The sequence below is a fragment of the Pezoporus wallicus genome, unplaced genomic scaffold (genome assembly GCF_028554395.1).
Source record: "Pezoporus wallicus isolate ANWC-B61680 ecotype Strahan unplaced genomic scaffold, APGP_CSIRO_Pwel_v1 contig_5601, whole genome shotgun sequence".
Classification (NCBI taxonomy): domain Eukaryota; kingdom Metazoa; phylum Chordata; class Aves; order Psittaciformes; family Psittacidae; genus Pezoporus; species Pezoporus wallicus.
Window position 1 is genome coordinate 230,845 of NW_026642944.1, and position 21,091 is coordinate 251,935.

At 45.2% G+C, this 21,091-nt stretch overlaps 1 protein-coding gene across 4 annotated transcripts; it reads right to left on the bottom strand.

Annotated features, from left to right (window-relative positions):
* Positions 1-225: 225 nt before the first annotated feature.
* On the bottom strand, positions 226-20,834 carry GDNF (glial cell derived neurotrophic factor). Of its 4 annotated transcripts, XM_057433264.1 has the most exons (4): positions 20,706-20,834; positions 19,304-19,501; positions 2,596-3,064; positions 226-388 (listed from the first exon to the last, which is right to left on the bottom strand). In XM_057433264.1, exons 2-4 carry the CDS (start codon positions 19,473-19,475, stop codon positions 379-381), a joined length of 651 nt encoding a protein of 216 aa, XP_057289247.1. In that variant the 5' UTR covers positions 19,476-19,501; positions 20,706-20,834; the 3' UTR covers positions 226-378. The 4 variants fall into 4 exon arrangements, with proteins under 4 accessions (XP_057289247.1, XP_057289248.1, XP_057289245.1 ...); XM_057433265.1 differs by having other exon boundaries at positions 226-3,064; positions 19,403-19,501; XM_057433262.1 differs by having other exon boundaries at positions 226-3,064.
* Between the last annotated feature and the right edge of the window lie 257 nt (positions 20,835-21,091).

Sequence of the window (21,091 nt, forward strand, 5' to 3'; positions counted from 1 at the left end):
GTTGATTGCTGTGTCACCGATTACCATGCATTTTCAAGTCATTTATTGCAGTGGCCTAATGATCAACTCTGACCCACAGTAGAGATGCTGGAGAGATAGGAAAGGAAAGCTTCACTTCATAGAGGACTTGCTGGCTCTTCAGCATCGCTCCATGTGGTTTAGGAACTGGGAAATACTGTAACTTGGAAGTGGCAGGATGGCAAAGAAGCCCAAGCAACAACCAGGTAACAATAGAAATGAGTTTTATTTTGTAAAAAGTTATAAAATGAGTATTGTACAAAAATAAAGTCTGTAGAGAACTTTGGTTGATTAACACGAATGACTTGAGACATAAATCGCAGGTGAAGTAAAAAACTCCAGAGAAGCCCACTCCTGTCTTCAGTAAGGTCTAAAAGATAAACAAAAAAATCACAAACTTTACCCTTTTGTGTTTTGAACATAGTGCTTTGCTTTTCTTACAGCCTCTCAAGCTGCGCAGAAAATGCTTTGGGGCAAGTAAAAGTACAGCTCTGAGTGCTGCTGCTGGGCAATTGCCCAGCAGCACAGCTGACACTCAGCTTAGCAGACTTTTACTGCCCAAACCATACCAGTGCTGGTGGTACCAGCTGTACCAGCCCTGGCCAGCGCGGAGGGTGAGGTATCCCCATGGCAGTGCAAGAACGAACCCTGCAGGTGGGCTCTGCGCCTGCCCTCCGTCACCCAGGGAAGCAGAGGAGGCCAGGGCTGAATTACATTTCATACACTTCGCACATCTTTCTATGCCTGTTTTCAACTTCCTTGACCTCTGGACCCTTCTTCTGTGGTGCCCTGAGGGGCCCAGGATAAAATGAATATAGAGAGCCATTGCATGCATGAGATAAAAGGTCAGACCATTGGTTTTTTGGGTTTCAGTAGGGATTTTTTTTTTCTTCCTGTTGTTTTTGTGGGAGTTGATGCTTCACTGGTTTTCAGGTATGACTGGTGACCTGCATTGCTGCTCCTTCAGGAGAAAAGTCTCCAGAACTAGGGCTTGCATTCTGAATGCCTTTGCTCTACAACCTCCCTCATCCTAAGAAAATTCAAACTGTTCTGCTGTGTGGGTAAGTTTCAGCAAATTATACAAAACACTTTGGTTATTTAACACAATTGTTTACCTGCAGGCTATATTAAATCCAGGGCTAACTAATAAGAGGGATTTAACCTCTTCTATATGGAAATACGGAAGGAAAAGCTTAAATAAATACAAAAAGAAATTATAATGCTAAATGTGATTATTTTCCATTTGTCAATAGTTATGTGAGGTCAGTTGGCAAAAACTGTGAGAAAAAAAGTGGCTACATTTAAAATATGACTAGAATTAGTTCTTCTAACAAATTGCTAATGTTGAGCCAAGTCCTGCAACCCTCGCTTGTCCAGAGCTGTTGCTGGTCCTGCACATGTATAAATGCAGTGATTTTTGCAGTATTAGTGAACAGGAGGAAGGGCTGCAGGCTTTGGCACTACATTTTGCGAACACAACCAGGATTTTGTTTTGAAGAAAAAAGGTAAAGTAAGTGATTTTTTGCATTCAAATTAACTATTTCAATCAAAAGCATGGACTGTTGCTCCCAACTTCATTGTCTCTCTGTATCTTCCAAGCACCTTCTACTTTGGCACCTTTGAAAAGAATCTTTAATAAATAAGGAAAGGAGACTCATTACTGAACTGTAATAAATAACAATAACTTAATCTCAATAAATATATTCTGTATATTTATGTCTCTGAATGGATGCATTGCATCAAGTAGTCTCTGCTCACTCACAATGACCAAATAGAAATGTAGTTACGCAAGTGACGTTAGTCCTTTGTAAACCAAAAGAAACGCGTTTTGTCTTGGCGGGGCTTGTTAGTTGTCTTACTATACTAGGAAGAAGTGCTTAAAAACTCAACTTGTTTTCATAGGTACCAGAAGAATGAAATCCTACACTCCTTTTGCAAAAACACGAGATGGAAATAATCAAACTTAACCAGTAAGTGGAACTGTTTTGCTTCATATCAGCACTGGCCCTAGAGAACTTGAGCCTTGAAATTTTGATATTTGCCTGATATCATCTTACTTACAATGTTAATCTTATTATGGTTTTGAGGTTGTCCTAAGCGCTTAAGAACCACCCTTCAATGAGCAGTAGCACAATGTGTCTTTCAGTAAAGCTGAGAGCACTGGGGATGAGTAAGGTACTCCTAAACTACTTCTTGGCTAAGCTTCCTGGCACAGATGGTATAGTTACAACACAACACGGTATGGCAGGGTTGTGTTTTTAAGCACATTCCTCATGGATCCGAGTCCCACTGATGGTGAACTGTGTCAAACGGGAAAGGGAGCACTCATGCCATCCAGCCGTCAGCATCTCCACCTGAGCTTTTATGTACTTTCCCGTAGGATGTCAAAAGCCTCCATCCTCCTATGCCGCCTCGCGCCCTCCCCAGGCTCTCACAACACCTCGTTCTGCATTCTTGGTCCTTTTTTTCTGCTCTGAGCAGACATATCCCCAGGAACCTTGGTCCCTATTTTTGCATCATAGCAGGAATGCAAAACAGGCGCTGCCTCTGGCGTGCAGCAGTCAGACACATCCACACCTTTTTGCGGAATGTTTTTTCAGTATGTGGTAAACCAGGTTATCATCCAAAAAGGACAGGTCATCATCAAAGGCTGTGGGTCTGCAACAGGCTTGCTTCACTTTGTCAGTGACTAGTTTCTTCTTTCTGGTTAAGTTTTTTAAAATCTTGTCATAGGTGGTCTCAGCTGCATCACAAGATCCACTGCAATACCGGAAAATCAGCTCTTCTTTGGTTTCATATCCCAAATCCAAGTCAGTCACATTTAAATGTATTTCTGTTAAGACACATCCCCGATTTTTTCCCTTTTGATTCCTCCTCCCCTTTTTGCTGGTATTCTCTATGTTTGTGGCTGTGTTTTGCCGGTTTCTCTCCCGCCTATTAAAAATCGGGGTCTGTTTATCTGGTGACCTCCTCAGTCTTTTAATAGTGGCTTGAATAAAGTCCACTACCTCATCAAATTGATCTGGATAATCCTCTGGCATATTAGCTGTTTGGAAAAAGAAGAGAAAAGGTTTTGTCACAAGGCAGTTTTCATTAAGTTAGTCCATTCATGGCTCAGAAACAACTGACACATGCAAGCTGCTCTGCCCATCACTTCAGAGTGCATGCCCAACACCCTCAAAAATCAGGGAGAATTTGGAATGGTTTGGATCATCATGGAAACTCATCTGGAGAAAAATAAATGAGATACATATGTATCTCCGTAGGTGTCTGATGATGCTTGGTAGCACTACAGCACATATTTTAACACTGAATGAGGTCTACCAAAATCAAGGGAAGGAAAAGGATGTGAATATTAGTTAATGGATGGATGAAACTAGTGTAGAGAGGTTACACAGGCACCAGGCTCTTCCCAGCAAAGTAGCAAAAGGACAAGGTTTCCTTAAAGCAATTTTGTGATCATAAATGTTAACTACTGTATTTTCACACCAGCAGTGGTTAGGATTTCCAAAGACACCTATTGATAAGGTTTTGGAGCATGACAGAGAATTTCCTGGGGTACCAGGCTGAGCTATTAATCCTGGCTGAATGCCTACTTTTTTTACTGCTTCTAGGGGATAGTTAGTATCAGGGTTTTTGAAATTTTCTTGTCGAAGTATTTTGTAGCACAAGATGCTGATTAGACTGAATAGAAATAGTTCAGAATAGAATTATTACGTTAATTTTCAAAGGAAATGTTATTAATGAGTTTTCTTTTTATGAAGTTAAAATACCTGTTTCATTTTCCACTTGATACATACCCTAACAGTGAAAAATTACTCAAGTAAATGAAATGTTTTGATACTAGCAGAATGAACCTCTTCAAGGAGGGTGAAATTCAATGTGTTCTGAGATGTTCTAAGATTCCAGCTTTTCAGCATGATTTGGAAAAAAAATCATGTTTTGAAATCTTTAAACTTCCCATTGAAAAAACTCCTCAGCGTGATCTACTTTAGTGAATACAGTGATTTAATGAAGAGTCGGGTTGTCAGAAGTGCACATGTAAGGTGTCCTTATGTTGTATTATTAATGATTGTCTTTTAAACACATAAACTACCTTGCAGTATTGAGATTTTCTTTACTCATTCATTGTGCCAAAATCAAGACTTGAGGACTTACTTCCTTTGTAATAAGACATAAGAGGATGCTTCTTTCTGCATTTAATTCCTAAGTTGCCACTCATGTAACAGACCAGTGTCATGCACCCAGCCCTGCACGTATGGGAGCTCCATCTCCAGAAGGACCCCTACAAATATCCCAGAAACTACAAACACTGGGTAACGTGGTAACGAATGCAGTGCATCTGGCCAGGGGTCAGTACCTCCAGCTGAGCCACAAAGGCTCTCACCTGCTCAGGTACTGAGATAGGAACAGCTCCTTAGGCAAAGGCTCAGCATCACATTTCCCTAATGAGCACTAACGTACAGGAGCCCTGATGGGAGACCAGGCAACACAGGTACCCAGCTCACACCTGGTGGCATGGGCTCTTTTAACAGGCATTAACAGAAGAGAGGAAGAATGAAACAGTTGCTTCCCATTGCCTAGCAAAGGTTCACCTTCATATCCTCAAAAGAAGCACCAAACATAGAGGAGATGGGGCAGTAGGATCTTAACTCGGTTAGTGCAAAAACTTGCTAAAACACTGTGCATCTGCACATAAGGAGGAACATGGACCCCTTCCTGAAGCAGCCACATCCTAGAGGCCCCCTGCTCCTTGACAAAACAGTGATGGATCAGAAGTACAAGGTTTTCAAGGATGGCTCCAGCAAAATAGTATAGACTGTTAAAAGAAGAATGAAGGCAGGCAATCTTGTACCTTCACATAATGAGGGTGGCAAATGGTAAGCAGCATCCTATAAACTGCAGTTTTGGACTGCAAAAAGTGAATTACACTTTGTTTTACAGACATCCATCCAATTTTGCATACCAGTGGCTGTCAAAAGACAAGAAGGAGGGATGACTGCTATCTATACAGCTATATGGGACCTGAACAAAGCGGGACCCTGCAGCCCCATATAGCCATGACACCAATGGTAAGTGCACCCTTCTTGCACCCCTCATTACCTGTGTAGCAGGTATCAAAATACACACTACAAGCCACCCCTACTGTAGTGGGGTCACTTGGATAGATGTGTCCCTTGGATGCATCACTCAGCTCTGTTGCAGGACAGGCTGGTCTGCCTACACCATACAAATACTGCCCTACTGAGCAAGGCGCAGGTCGAGGTGATGGGTGGGCTACATTTCTTAAAAGCAAGAAAGGGTAGACACCTTGCTAGACACAGGCAAACAAGATGACCCACGTGGAGCTGGCAATAGTCACCGTTGCTGTAGCACAAGTTTGGCCCTGGCAGAGATACAGATGGAGAGGGGTTTGGCAGGGGGCACTGATTGCTGTGGGACTGGGTGATTTCTAGGTTTCTTGTATAGAATACTAGGTTTCTTAGCTTGTAACCTGATAAGGGAAGAATGTGGCTCTGAGGAGATAGCTCTACCTGTGCCATTTTCCACTCTCACCTTCAAATTACCCTTCTCACACCACTGTGACTACCCCAGCCTACACCTCTGTCATATAATCCTGGCCCAACCCTTGTAGCAACACTATAACATAATGGCAGGTTGGGTACAGAGAGTGAACTACAAACATGAGAGAAACATACTAGTGTTTAGAGGAATTCATGCAATGGTCAACCATCAGGAAGAGGATGGGAGACTGTCATGACGAAACCCAACCTATACATGGAGATTCCTGTCTACAACCTTGAGCCTCATATTGGGCTGCATCACAAGAAGCGTGGCCAGCAGATCAAGGGAGGTGATTCTCCCCCTTCACTCTGCTCTCATGAGACCCTACCTGCAGTGTTGCATCCAGCTCTGGGACCCCCAACACAAAAGGGATGTGGACTTGGAGAGAGTTCAGAGGAGGTCACAGAGATGATCAGAGAGCTGGGGCACTTCTCTGTGAATAGAGGCTGAGAAAGTTGTGGTTGTTCAGCCTGGAGAAGAGAAGGCTGCGTGGAGACTTCATAGCAGTTTCCACTGTCTAAAGGGGCCTACGAGAAATCTGAAAAGGGACTTTTTGCAAGGGCATGTAGGGATAGGATAATGGAGAATGGCTGTAAGCTGATAGAAGGGAGATTTAGATTAGACATTAGGAAGAAATTTCTTACTGTGAAGGTGGTGGGGCATTGGCACAGATTGCCCAGAGAAGCTGTAGATACCCCATTCCTGCAAGTGTTCAAGGCCAGGTTGGATGGGGCTTGGAGTAACTTGGTCTAATGCAAGGCGTCCCTGCCTATAGTAAGGGGCCTGGAGATAGATGATCTTTAAGGTCCCTTCCAACCCAAACTATTCTATGATTCTGTGATTCTGATACTTATCTCAAGCCCAGTACACTGCCAGTGCAATGAGGGGAATAAACGTCCCCTACCTTTGAAGGGAGAAACAGAACTGTGCATTACCTGAATAGATAACAAACCCACTAGTCACATCACATTTAAACTGCTTGCAATTCAGGTACAAAACTATCACCTACCCCTGTAATAGTACTATATGAAGGAGTCTACTCTGGTTAAATATTAATCAGACAGTTACAGGATTCAAGCACTGTCCTGCCCAAGCTAATCCAAGTATGCCTTGGAGGGTAGATAAAGAGGAGGAAAGGCCCACGTTGTGGACTGTGTCCCTTCTCAAAGCCCATGCTGACCCCTATCCTGGCTCATGCAGGATCACTACCCCAACCTGAACAAGGGAGCTAATGCTGCTGCAAGTGGCCTGTGATATTTAAGTTGGAGGAAACACCATAGAAAAGTTTCTGTGGTCTGTAGCATATGCAAGACTAACCATGCACACTGCTAATGCAGGCATGGGGTATCAACACTACAGAAGGTGGAAGCATTAGGGCAAAAAGCAAATCAAGTAATCAAGCCAACAGTGTATCCAACTAGAGAAGCCTTACCTACACACATGGACTCTCTGCAACCAGAAAATGGGTTAACTGGCAGAATCAGTGGTCCTGCTGATTTCACTGGGCTCGAACAGAAACCATGGAAGAAGCACTCCAAGATGTAAGATGTAACCTGGGATGAGTTGTGTGTGGCTGATAGCTCTAATGGAGCTGGAGATCCCTGCTCAGCTCATCTCCTGTTGCAGCATTAGGCCACTTGGGAGACTCACTCTGAGGGATTGCTGAGGGATGCCAGCACTACGAGTAAAGTGAATGCCAATTTTCTCTCTCCACGGTGAACTGCAGACTGGAAGATATCCCAAGCAGATATCCAAATCTCTTGAGAGGACTTCTACAGTGACCCCCAATATTTGGAGATCACTGGAGGAGACACAAAGTTTATGGGTTGTATTAGGGAACCTGTGGGAACAGTGGGCACAGAGCTCCACTTGATAAAATGTCCTGGACCTCCTGATCCTGATCAGTGTCTGCTCACCTACAACCACACATGCTGTTTTTACCAGCTATGTAGCTACACCTCATGAACACAACGCCAGCTGCATTACAAGGTTATAAAGTGATCCTTGCAAGTTGCTGTAAGTAAGTAACTACCCCTCTGCCTGTGGATCCCCAAACTAGTCATGCAATGATTCTCTTTCAGCAGCTTCCGACTGGACAGCCAATGTACCCCAAGTTTGCTTCCACAAGTTAGCACTATTTGAGGAACACCTCCAGTCCCTGCTATCAGCCAGCCTCTGGCTGGCGCAACTCTGAATTATTATACAATCCCACAGAGCCAACTTCCAATGCACACCCGGCAGCATGGGCCTGTGCTCTTAGTACTGCATCAAGTGCAGTTAGACCCAGCAACCACTGAAACATGGACCCAAACAATGGAGCTCATACTGATCATATGTGGCCTGGAGCTAATTTTCTGATGCTTAACAAAGCATAATCATCAGTATGATTAGGAGTGGTTCACAAGGGTTTGAGGAGAACCTTGACAGGCAGGAATGAAGTGAGAGCTGATTTAGCAGCCTATGCTAAGGTGCCAGTCACAACTCAGTAGGGATATTCAGCTTTCCAATAAGCATTGGTGCAAAGCCTGAGAGCTGGAAACAAATACTGTAAAAAACTGCTCTAGTAAGATCCAGGGCAACCAAGTAGAAATGTCAGCATTAACACCTTGTCCAGACAGGCTGAAACAAGGCACTAGAGCTAAGGAAGCTACCACCAGACATCACACATGAATAAGCAATAAACATTGACCAAGGACTAAAGACCATAAAAGGCTAATGGACAGAAGGGAAGGTGGAGAAGACTGGCAGCAGGACCACCTCATCCTGATGGGCACTTCGTAGATGTGCTCAAGGGATGCCAAGACCTCTCTGCACCACAGCAACCACATGCCGAGAACTTGTCTGGTCTCTGCACTGTGGAAAGTGCTGCTGGGAGTGAAGGGGGTGCTGAGCTGAGCTGCATGGCCAGGGAACACCACTGGACACATAGGGACTGCCTTAGCATCAAGTGCCAGTTTGTAACCTGAATGAAGCCACTTGACTGAGGGGTGCTTAGTTACCCCTATGTGTCCAACACTGTTTAGAAAACATGCATATCCTCAATGAAGGTCAACAGCCTGGCAGCTTTGCCTTTTTAATATTGTCTGTGCTGACTTGACTGAGCAGCAGACAGAGTTTTCGTGGGGATTTCATACCCTAGGGAAAGCATATATTATTATCCCTTCCTATAACATACACAGATTGCACGTCTGCATATATGTGTTGTATTTACACATACACACATGAAAATACATCTAATTATACACACACATATTTTTTTCAAAACAAACTAGTTTACTGACAACACTTGCCTTCTGGTGGAAAAGCTGAGAGAACAAACACATGACAGATACCTGTCACACTGTACAAAGTGCCAGCAGAAAATGTTCAGATACTATGGCAATAAAAGCAGCAAAGATCTCTGAGCAGTAGTCCCTGGTCACAGCTCCAGTGTGTGAAGGAATTAGAATTTAAAAATCCAAAGCTATCCGGATTAGGACAGGATAGAATGGGACAGGACAGGTTAGAACAGGATGGGATAGCCCACAACAGCATGTACTCAGTTAACTAGGTTAGTGAAGGTTGGCTCACACAATACACCTCAAAGGAGGTGCTTCCCAAGAGAAAGGACCACATGACCTTGAAATTAAAATCAGGGAACATGGGACCTAAGCGTATCTTGTTCACAGCATGGGAAAAAGGCTCACAGACCTTACTGTGGCAGTGTGATGGGTTGAGCCCCACCACTTAGACAGCAGTGCCATGAACACTCGCAAGACTGGTGCAAAGTCATGAGGTTTTGTTTGGGTTTCATGTGACATTTCTGAAAGCTGTTTCCTGACCATCCAGCTCGCTAGGGAGGTCTCTTGAAGGCAGTCTGTGTGTGGGCACGTGCACTCATTTTGCATCACCTCTGCCTAGCACCTGGCTGGCAGGAGTGTGGGGCAGTCAGTGGTGCCTGCGGGAGCTGTGGCCAGCACTTTGTGTTCTGCTCCTACTCATCTCGCTCTCCTACAGCTTTCTTCCACGCTCCTTCTTCCAGTGCTGTGCCAAGGACCTGGCCACCCAGCCAGAAACAGGCAGAGCGTTTTCCTCTGATGGCAACCAAAGGATGAGTCTGCTCTCAAGCACTGGTGTATCAAGAGTGGGGGGTATGGACGGCAGCCCAAGTGGCAGTCTGGCTCTGGGCAGATTCTCTGCCTCCCACGTCCATCTGAACCAGGGCTCCTGATCTGACAGGAGCTTCTCACATGACCAGAAAACAAATAAAAAAGCAAAGAAAGAAAGAATGAAACATCACAGGACTGGTGCACATGGGAATCCAGAAGAGTGATCAGGCTGGAGGCAGAGTTGGTGACCACCAAATGTCCGGAACTCCAGGAGTCAAATAGAAGAAGAAGACATGATACTCATTTAAAATACTAATTAAAAAAAAATAAAAATCCTACATTTGTATCTTCTGCTTACTGTTTGCAAGCTGCTTGCTTCCTTTCTGAACCTTTAGGGCACACTCAGATCATCAATTTGACACATCCTCTCAGGCTAGGAATGTCCCTCTTGAACGCCTCACAGACGCTCTTTGGAACCTGAGGCTTTGACCTGTTGTCCCCAAGCACAGTTGTGTCCCCTGGCACTACAAGAGCTGGCAGTACAGGTGCAGGATCCTGAAGCCAAATACCCATGGCGCTCCCCATCAGCCTCTGCTCCCACATAAAACTCCGGAGCTCTGCTATGGGAACTCAAGAAAGCATGACTTCCTCCCAGCATCTTCCCCACTGCGACCCCCCCTGAGCCTGCCCTTGCATTTCCAATTAATTAAAAGCACCACACGCCAGCAGGACTGTGATCTGATGCCTGTGCTTTTTAGAAGAATAAATTACAGAGTGTTCAGATAGACTTCTACATAAAATAGATCTAAGTGAATATCCAAACCAAACTCATCAAATTCTCAAGAAAAGGAGTCTCCATTAAGGAAAAATGGACAATTTATTCATGTCTGTTCAAATGTGATCACAATTACATTTTGTAAAACTATTCCTTTGATTTCACTAGCAACAGATTTATTTTAAAGCCAAATATTCCCCACAGTGACAGTAACCCAGCACGGCAGAGCAAGAAACCTCCAGTCTGTACCTGACCACAAACTGATTTCAGTGGGAACCCATGGATCTTCAGCTTCTGAGAAAAAAATCCAGTTACTCATTTGGTCCCTGGTTATGGACTTAAAAGGCTAACTACAGCCTCTTCTGACCATGCTGCCTATGCTGGCTCACAGGAAAAACTTAAATTCTATTAATTACAAAATAATAATTTTTAGTGGGTTTTCCTTTTTTAAAAAAAAAATTATAAATCTCATAAAACATGACGTTTAAGTTATTTGAAACTGTGCTTTATAGAATAGGTTTCCATACTGATCTCGGGAAAATATAATCACATCACTGCAGCATCATCTGATATTTCACATGTTCTGAGGCAAACTGATGTAATAGAGGTCGCAAAAGGCATACTAAAAATGATACTATTAGATTTTTGTTCTGCATTATAGCTTTTATGCATGCATTTGTGGCAGCACGTAGCTACTACATCAAAACATCAGGCCAAACATTTAATAAAATTACAAGGATATTTCACTTAAGCACAGCTGTCTTTCAAGTAGAGAAGGTCAGACAACAGGAGACTGGTTTAAAGTACGACTTAAAAGTTCAAGTGGGTTAATCCAGCTCATTATAATGGTAAGCATTATTTAGAAAATTCAGATCCAGATCTGTGTTAGGATCAAATGGCCTTTTTTCAAAAACAGTTCTGGTACTTTACTCTGCACCCTCCATAACTAAAATATTTTCCTTTCCTTTCTTTTCTTGGTACTTTTTAAGTTTCCTCCAAAGTTATGCTCACAAAGATGTTTCTTCTTAGATAATTTCTAGTCAGAAATAGACAATTAATGTGCCTCTAACAGTGACTGCAACAAATCATCCTCATTTTTTTGTTGCTTATGAAAATCACTTTGGTATACCATTTATACATTATCCTCCATCTCACATCACAAAGATGTATGTTAGCCTTGGAGTAACCTGTTCGTGGAATTGCAGCCTTAGGTTAAAATTACTGATATGATGATCATTCTGTTTTGCAAAGTAAAAAAACACCAACTGTGGTGGGGATAAACCATTTATTTTATTGAAACCTAAATTTTTTTCATTAAAACCAAAGCCTATCATGCACACATCTGAGCAGTAGCAGGTGTTAAAAATAGTTATGCTGAAAGGTTTTCAGGATTTAAACAATGAAAACATCACCTCTCTGAGGCATGACTTTGCTTTCATGCCTTGCATGAAAATCTGTGGGGCTAAGAGTGAAATGGAAACCAGTCGGTTGTGTCCATTAGGAAATGGAGCATCAAACACACCAGGGTCAGCTCATCTCTAAATGTTTAATACAGTTCTGGTTCACTGCTTCACTCCCTATCTTGCCAGCTCCTAAGACACACTGTGTCCTCCACAGACAGCCCTGAGAAATGAAGCCTCTCACCAGTGTCACTTGTCTCTCATCAAGGTAAAGTGGTATGTAACCTGGAGGATGACTTCAGGGCCACTCACACCAGTCAGGTATGGTAAGACAGCACTGGAAAAAGGCAGAGAGTTAACCTTTCTTGTGTGTTTGCTCATGATGGAGCAGCCAGATTTTTTATTTGTACCTCACTAGCTAACTCTGTTGCTTCCTATGTGTTGGTCATAAAGGCAAATCTGCAGAGTACTTTGTATTTTCACAGTGACTTTCTTGGCAGTGCCTCCCTTGCATCCTTTGCCTGCCTTCTCAGAGGTATGGAATACTAGTTCCCACCAGGACAAGAAAGGGGAGAAACAACAGGATCATCCAATTGCTGCCAGCTGGGGGAACTCCCTGAGAGCATGGAGAAACAGCAAGCTCAAAAGAACTGGGTGAAGTAAAGGAAACTGCCTTGCAAGCTGACCTGTCAACAGGAGTTTCTTGTTCTTCACCTTGTCTAGGTGGGGCCATTCACAATGTTCTGCCTGATTTTGGGCTGGCACTGGTGCCAGGCCGCTCCTCTGGCCTCTCTGATGTGGGCAGAGGAGTGTCTCATCTAGCAGTCATGCAGCAAAAGCGCCACAGGAGAATGTGGCTTTGAAAAAACGTCTCTCAATCACTGAGGAGCAGTCAGCTTTTCAACAGTAGCAGACATCTTTTTCAACAGCAGCAGCCTGTCCACACTACAGCCTTATCTTAGAAGGCTGAGTGGGTACTGGATCGCCCACAAAGCAGTCTCTGCACCTGAGGAAGTTACGGCATGGAGTGTAAAAAGTGAAAAAAGTGACAGTGCCCTGCCTGAAGCTATTGATGGAGCTGGAGCCAAACCTGGGCAAGGCACGTACCTGTCGTCTCCTCACCAAGGTCTTGTGCCCCTCCAAATCCATACCATGCTGAATAAATATCCAGCTTCCCAGTAAACCCTGGGTTTATGCTTAATATTGGGTTCTGTATGAACCCTGCAAGAGTCTAAAATGAATATGCATGAGTGGGGCCCAAAGCCTGTGGTCTCTATCAGAAAGCACACATGCAGCCAGCTAACAGGTGCAGCAGTGAGACTTCAATGGAGCAAATACTGTTGATAATAAGAATAAATTCTCTTTAGCATGCCTGATGCAGAAGTCACCCAGACCAGCCCTCACATGACATGAGTAAAACCCCACATTGCTCACCCAGCCCCACTTTAGTGCCAGCTCACGGAATGGGAACAGCATTCCTAAGTAAGTAACAGCAACTGTTCCCAGGCTGCCTGCTCTCTTACACTGCATCTCCTATTGGGTTTTGGGGCTGCTCCTAAGGAACAAGCACAGACAGCAAAGCACCAGGAAGGGACCTTACCCCAGTCTGTTCCCTAGGAGCAGTAAAGCAGAGCTGTCCAGACAAAACCATAGCTGATATCCCTCCTGTAGCCATCTCTGCTGCTGTCAGATTTTGATTTGACCTATAAATAATACATGTTCCTCCACTGTTGCCTTTCTCTAATTGCATTTCAATGTGTTCACAATGGGAAAAGTTTTACTATTGCAGTTTGGAAACTGTTATCATAATAACCAGTCGTTAGCTCTAGGGCAGGTGCTGTGTCCTCTGCTGCAGAAGATCTCACCTTGGGATGCGTAGACCATGGCCTGCCAGAGAGCACTGGTGTGTCCCAAGTAATAGCTGGTTTTGCCAAAGAAATCTTACAGACTTGGGATAGGAGCAGAGGTAGTCCAGATGTTTGTATATAGCTTGTTAGTTAAAGCTTGTAGCTGGATTCAAACAACTTTCCTCTAAAAGCATGGTCACCTGAGTTTTGGCATACTGCTCTAACACTGCTTGGCCCTGACACAGGAAAACAACTATTTTCATTTCAGTGTTTGCTTCTTTTGAAGACTATTCCTGTTCAATAATGATTAAAGCATGAGTACAAGTCCCACTGATTTCAAAGTAGTGTACCTGCAGGTTTCAGTTTGAGCACTGTAGCAATACATACAGCCTAAATATCTGCTAAGTCATACACTGTGGCATTACTCCTTAAAAGGAATGTTGATATTTGAAATGCTTCAAATAATTCTCTGTCCTTGATCTTAAAACCAGACATACTCTAATGTATATTTTGTGTCTGATTTCCAACCCTCATCATCTGTAGTTGTGGGGGATGGGACCTGATGACCCCAATGGCTTCTCTCAGACTCTGTAACTAAATATTTAAGGGCTACTTTATGCAGTCCTAATCAGGAACAATATAATGTGCAAAGACATTACAACCTATCAGTCTGAGGATCCTTTCATAGAGTACGAATAATGCCTCCCCTGTCAATTCATCAATAGTCATCACACAGCTGGATTCTTCAGCCTTTCCAGAAGGGTTTCGCAGCTTGCCATTTGCAGACCCTGAACATGGGATTTCTAAAATACATTGAAGAGGCTTCTGAAAGGTGACCAAGAAAATCATGTTTAGGTATGTTATCTAGCAACTCACACCTGCAAAACATCTAAAAGAATCTACACTTCCATTGACAAATTTTAAGGGATCCTGAATTGAAAGACAACAAAGACATAAAACTTTAAACAAAGGGTAGCTCTTATAATGAAGAAAAATGAAACAAAACAACCCCCTCCCCCCCAAAAAAATCCAAAATGTATTCTCTTACATTTCAGTCCTCTCCTCCTTCAATCCCAGAATACCTTTCATAGGAGCATATTCATAGATTCATAGAATCACAGAATGTTTGGGTTGGAAGGGACCTTAAAGCTCATCTAGTTCCAACCCTCCTGCCATGGGCATGGATTCATTTCACTAGACCAAGTTGCTCAAAGCTGCATTCAAACAGGTCTTGAATGCTTCCAGGAATGGGACATGCATAACTTCTTGAAGAAACCAGTTCCAGTGCCTCACAATGAAGAATTTTTATGCATATTCAGTGATTATACTTGAGACTGTGAGGAAATCAGCTACACGCATCTGGATCTAACCAGATGGTTGGTTTTTTTTTTTGTTTTTTTTTTTTTTCTGGCCATAAATGGACAAACTTGAATGCTTAAGATTTCTAAATGCCAAGATAACCTAGGCATGCCCATACAAACAAACTTCACTACACTTACGCTGGCCCAGGGACACAGGCACACTAGGTCAGGCACCACCTAGATGCACCAGCTGTACTGGATACACACAGAGCAAATGATGCAATGTGGCACCTGCTGACACCTCTGCAATACACTGGATTTACTGTGCATGGACAGGTTACCTCTGTAGTTCTGTAGTCTTTGACTAGAGCACATATGCCACGCCGTATGTGTGTTGTGCAGGAAAGACTGACAGGAACATCAGAGTTCCGGTTCATAAGACTGAATGTAGCTAATCAATATTGTAGAAAACAAAAGGCATTCAGTTGGAAATCTAATTTAATACTGGGTTTGCCCTACAATATCACTGTTTATTCTAGATACTTTCCATATTAGTTGGATAATGTTGCAGCTAAACAAAGTAACTCAACATTAAACAACCCTTAGCATGAGTATGAAAATTTTTTAACGGAGTTGTTTAACACACGTATACTACTGTGTGTTACAGCATAACAAACATGCTAAACTTCAACTCAGATGTTATAAGGTAAAAAAAACACCTTTTCCTTCTATGAGGAGGGAAAATGACACGGTGAGATTTTTCATTTAATTCTACATGCTTACCACTAAAGATGGCCATTTGATCAAGAGATTATACATCATATACTGGAATTTAGGATACTCCAGCCCTTACATACATGTTGAATATGGCTGTACAGCAGCAAGCAGTTACAAAATGTATTTGCTGGGAACTGTGCATAAGTCAAACCAAGTGTTTGGCTCCCTCTGCACTGTCCTTCTTCTGAAGCTGCTGACTGAACTTTTAGTTTATAATAATGTAGTTTATATTTGTTCTGTTTGCAGTTACTGTTTAAGCTAATTGTATCATTCCCCCAGCAGTTCTGTAGTATGAGAGAAACAAAGAATGGATTTTCTAACCTTACAAACTCTAGGGCTGCTCTTCTTTGTGTGAAATAAGCTATCTCATGACCACTGATGTCTAAAACACCTATGAACACTGGATTAATCTTAAATGCATTGTATTTATGGAAGCTAGTCTCATTCCAGCCTCCAGTCCACTAAAAAATGCAGAAGACTTCAATTGCCAGCACCCCCTCTGCCATCTCTGATTACTGCCCTGAACAGCAAAGGTCAGCACATTGCACATGATAAGCCTGAGAGGTTAGGACATTGCCTGTAGGCTGGAACGAAGGAAGGTTTCAAGCCAATCTGAAAGGGATGAGGTAGCATCAGGTGACCTCAGAGCACTTAGCAGAGAAAGCAGTCCCATCAAATTAGAACACAAAAAGGTGTCAAGGGCCTGGGAAAACAGATCTGTGCTTCAGCAAGGTATATGCCCTGCCCTTAGGAGCAGGATTTGATCTCACAACCCTAATAACCCCTGCTGCACACGGTGTATGGAAGACCTGACCTCTCTGGAGTAAGAGCAACAAACCTGTTGGAGCACAACCACTACTCCCCACCCAGCCTGCATGGGGATCACTTTAGGGAAGAGCAGTGCACTCCTTTTTGATCAGACACAGCACCCAGTTCTGCTTCGCACCTACACACTGCCCTGTGCCAATATGGGCACTGACAGTGCTCCACTGCTGTGTGAGCTGTCTCCTTCAAAGGCACTCGGCAAAGCAACTGACCAAAAGTATCTGCAGAGATATTAATACATGGCAGGTCCACCGACAAAACAGGGAGCTGCAAGCGTGCCTGCATGCTTGTGGCATACTGCCCTATGCTTGTAAGAGAAACCTTGTAGAGGACAGAGAAGTCTACATGGTATAGATGTGACTCCTCCTCTGTAGACCATTACACATCTTTCGTGTGCTGAAGAGCATGTGCCACCACATGGTAAGCAGAGAGAAACAAATATGTCAGAGACAGTGATGGTGATGACTTAACCAAAATGCTGCTGCAGCAGGAAAGCAGTGATGTGCCTGGGTAGAATCAACTTCATGGGCTTTGTATGCAGACAGCTCTCCAAAATCAACTGAAAACAGTATAAAAGTGGATCAAAGTATTTTGCTGCATTCTTACAGCCACTTTTCTGCAGGTCTCCCCTGACTCTTCTGACTTGGCAATGTAGTGGAGAGAAGAGTTTCTGACTTTTGGCTATGAGTGCTGTGTAAACTGTGCAAAGACCAGAGAAACTCCCTGGATTTTTCCCAATCTCTGTTCTGAAGAGCAGCACTGCTTACTTTCCCCTTGCAGCCAGGCCCATCTGTTTGTAGCCTGCAGAGTTAAGAGACTGAGACCAAACTATCAGCCCTTTCTCAAATGACTGTCCTGGGTGATAACCCTGGACCCAGCTCTTCTTGGCAAAGCCTATGTCCGCACCCTGGAAACAGGCATATGTGGAAGAGGATGTCTGTTGATATTATTTTAGCTCAGGTAAAACACAGGTTGTCTTTCTTCCCACTATGAATAACTATGAATTGGTTACCCAATTCATAAGAAAAAAAAAAAAGAGGCTATATAGAGAAGTTTTGGACACTAGGAACAGAAAACTGCTACGGCAGCCTGTCCCCTTGACCTGCTGTGGACAAACTGTCACACCAAGAACTGTATTCCCAGAAGTTTCAAGATAAAAGCAGACATAGTACAAATACTATCACCCTGAGAAGATGGAGCATTAATGCTCTCCCACTGTGTAGCTCTACTAGAGCTACAAACTGACTGGTGCCACTTCCCCCCTAATGCTCTTCTTGCTACCGCACTGCAGAAGGGGACCAGCTGTGCAGGTGGACCAGACCATGACCTGGAAAGCTGATCACTGTCTCTTGTAGGACAGTACTTATCCCACCACACAGCTTCCCACAGAGAAGAAGATCAACATATGTGATGCCCCTGCAGCCCTCGCAGGCTGGAGCCCTGGGAGGAAGCACTTTTGGCCAATCTCCTCACTTTTGGTCCAATTCATCCTCTCCAATGGAGGGGATGAAAGGATGTCAGGGGCTGCCAGTCTGCAAGCAGCAGAAGCCCGGGCTTGGACGTGCAGAGGCAGCAGCCTCAACAAGATTCCAGCATGGAAACACAAGCAAGAAAAAGAAAGAAGATTCAAGAGGAAAGGACACAGATGCGTGTGCAGAAAGGAAGACGGGCATTGGGGAGGGATAAAAGAGGAGTCATGGCACACAATTCCCTGTTCAGTGCCTCCATGCTGTGTTAGCCTGGCTATCCCAGAGGGAAGAGAACAGGGCTGTCCATGGCTGGAGCTGGAGCTGGGGCAGGTGCAGGGGAAGGACATGCCTCCAGATAAGGAGATAAAAATGAGTCCCAGTTACTGAACACTGTCTGCATCCTGCAATGACCTAAACAGAGAGAGCTGAGCAAGGGCAAGGGAGCAACCTCCAAGCTATGCCTGGCCTTTACTAAGTGAACATCTTCACGATTCATGTGAGTATTTTACCACTTCTGAGTCATATTAACTTTCACTTTAAAAAGCCACCAGAGTTAGCATACACTCACATACCACTGTGAAAAAAACTGTATCTGCTATTGTAGGAGACCTATTATTAGCAAGGTATTATTATTATCTGTCATTTGGATTGTAAGCTGTCTTACTGTGAGCCAGTTCATGTGGATTGCTCTGCATCAAGTTCCTAACCCTGCCACTGCTACTTTTCTGTAAATTTCCATGTGGACACACTAATTTTGGGATCAGGATCCAAGGAGGATTTAATGAAACTCAGCAGCACTTCGGGATGTGTACGGTGCCTCCCACCATGGAGCCCAATCTTCATCAGGACTTGCGCCCACTACAGGCAGTGAATAATTTCATTGGCAGGTTTGAAGCATCGGGGAAGGAGTTTCAGTGCCTGCACTGCGATCTGTATGCACCTGATCCTCCTCTCAGCTCCTCCGCACTCAGCTAACTTTACCTTCTCTCCAGGTTTTTCAACCAAAGTAATCTTATGACTGTCAGGAAGATAGTCCTGGTGGTGGGACAACTGCCAATCCTGATCTTTGAAGGATGACTTGGTTTAGAGCTGCTGGAGCCAGACCAGAGCCAGTGACACTGCCTGGGGAAGAAATGGAGGCAGAAAACATGGGGGGGCTCCTTTCCTCACTCTGATGCCTGAATAAAGGGGAGCAGTTTTAGCAAGACAGAGTGGCTACAAAGGGAAATGTTTCTTACAGTCACTGCGCACAGCATAGGGAGGCAGCAGGCTGATGGGGGAGAGATCGTCTTCAGGCCCCTCTACCACTGAAGGGGGCCCCTTGAGAGGCGTCTTACCAGTGGGCAGGGGCGAGGTGGAGACCGTGTTGAGCAGCACCACACAGACAGCCACAACATCCCATAACTTCATCTTAGATCTCCTTCCAACACGGGCCCCTGGCAGAAAAGAGGGGCAGGGTTAATCCTCTACTGCTGTGCTCCCAAGTCCTGCTCCCTGCCTGCCAGTCCCAGGACAAAGCTGGGCAGCCTTGCACCCCAGATCAGCCAGATCCACCCTGGCCAGCCTCCCACCTCATTGCCTTCCAGAGCAAGGGAGGTGAGAGGTGTGGGAGAGGAAGGCCAGGGTAGCTTCCATCTCCTCCACACCCAGGCTAGCTGCTCTGGGGGATGCGGGCAGGCAGGCCGCGGCAGCCTGTGCCCAGGGGCGTGGGGGTGTAACCATGTCCCTGTGCTAGCAGTCAGGTCACCTTGTGCTTGACTCCTCCAGCACCCGGGCAGGGCCAGGGTGGACCAGGCTGATCAGGGGTGCAGACCTGCACAGATTTGTTGTGCTACAGACAAACCTGCCTTTCCTTTTCTCCCTCTTCTTCCTCCTCTCCCTTTCCTTTTTTCTTTTTTTTTTTTCTCTTTCCTTTTCCCTTTTGTCATTTATTTTTAGCTCTTTCCCCTTTCCCATCCTCTTCCCAGTTCTTTTTCCTTTCCTATTTTTTTTTTATTTTTCTCTCATTTCCTTTTTCCTCTTTCATCCTCATTTGTCACCTTTTTTCCCCTACCTTCTTCCCTTTTCCCTTCCTTTCCCCTTTCCCTTTCCTCTTCCCCAACTCTTCCCATTTCCCTTTCCCCTTGTTCCCTTATTCTTTCAATTTTGTGTTTCCCTTTCCTTTTCCTCTTTGTTTCCATCTCCATTTCCTTTCATTTCCCTCTCCTTTCCCTTTCCACCTCGAGTCCCTCTTTCTTGTTTCCCCCTCCTCTTCGTTTCCTTCTTCCCTACTTTTCTTTCTTTCTCCGTTCCTCTCTTTTCCCTTTTCCTTTCTCTCTCCTTCTCTCTCCCCCTTCTTCTTCCATTTCTCTCCTCATTTCCTCGCCCCGCTGTCGCCCCGCCCGCAGTCCGCCACCCGATGCCCCCCACCGGGGATGGCAGCTGGCCCCAGCCCGGTTCAGCCCGGCCCGGTTCAGTCCAGCCCTGCCAGTGTTACGGGGCAGTGTCCGGGTCCCGGGCAACGCTCGGAGCGCAGCTGCCGCCCGGGTCCCCGCCGGTCTCCGTCCTCGCACCTCGGCGCGCCCGGGGGTGCCCTGTGCCCCGGTGGTTGCCCAGTGCCCCGGCCCGCCCGCCCCTCCGCGGCCCCCTCCTCGCCCTCACCTCTGAGCTGGTCTCGTCGGACCCGAGATGGACATTAACGCCGGGGAGCCAAGCGGCCGGACGGGTGGTGCATGTGGGCCAGGTCGGGGGCCGAGCGCCGGGACCCTCTTTGTGCGGAGGGTTTGGGGGTGGGGGTGGGGGGTTGTCAGTATGGAGGAGGGGGGCAAGGTCGCAAATGTGGATGGGGGAAAAGGGCAGCCGCCAGCACAAGCCCCGCGCCCTCCCCGCCGCCGCAGGTGCTGCGGCCACGGCAGGAGCTGCTCCGCGCCGATCTCTGCCCGCTCCGGCCCCAGAGCCGCGCTCAGCAGCGGCGGGAGCGGCCCGAGCCGCGGGGAGCGCCGCCTGGCAGCGGGATCTGGCTGTGGGTGCTGCTCTTGGGACCCTGC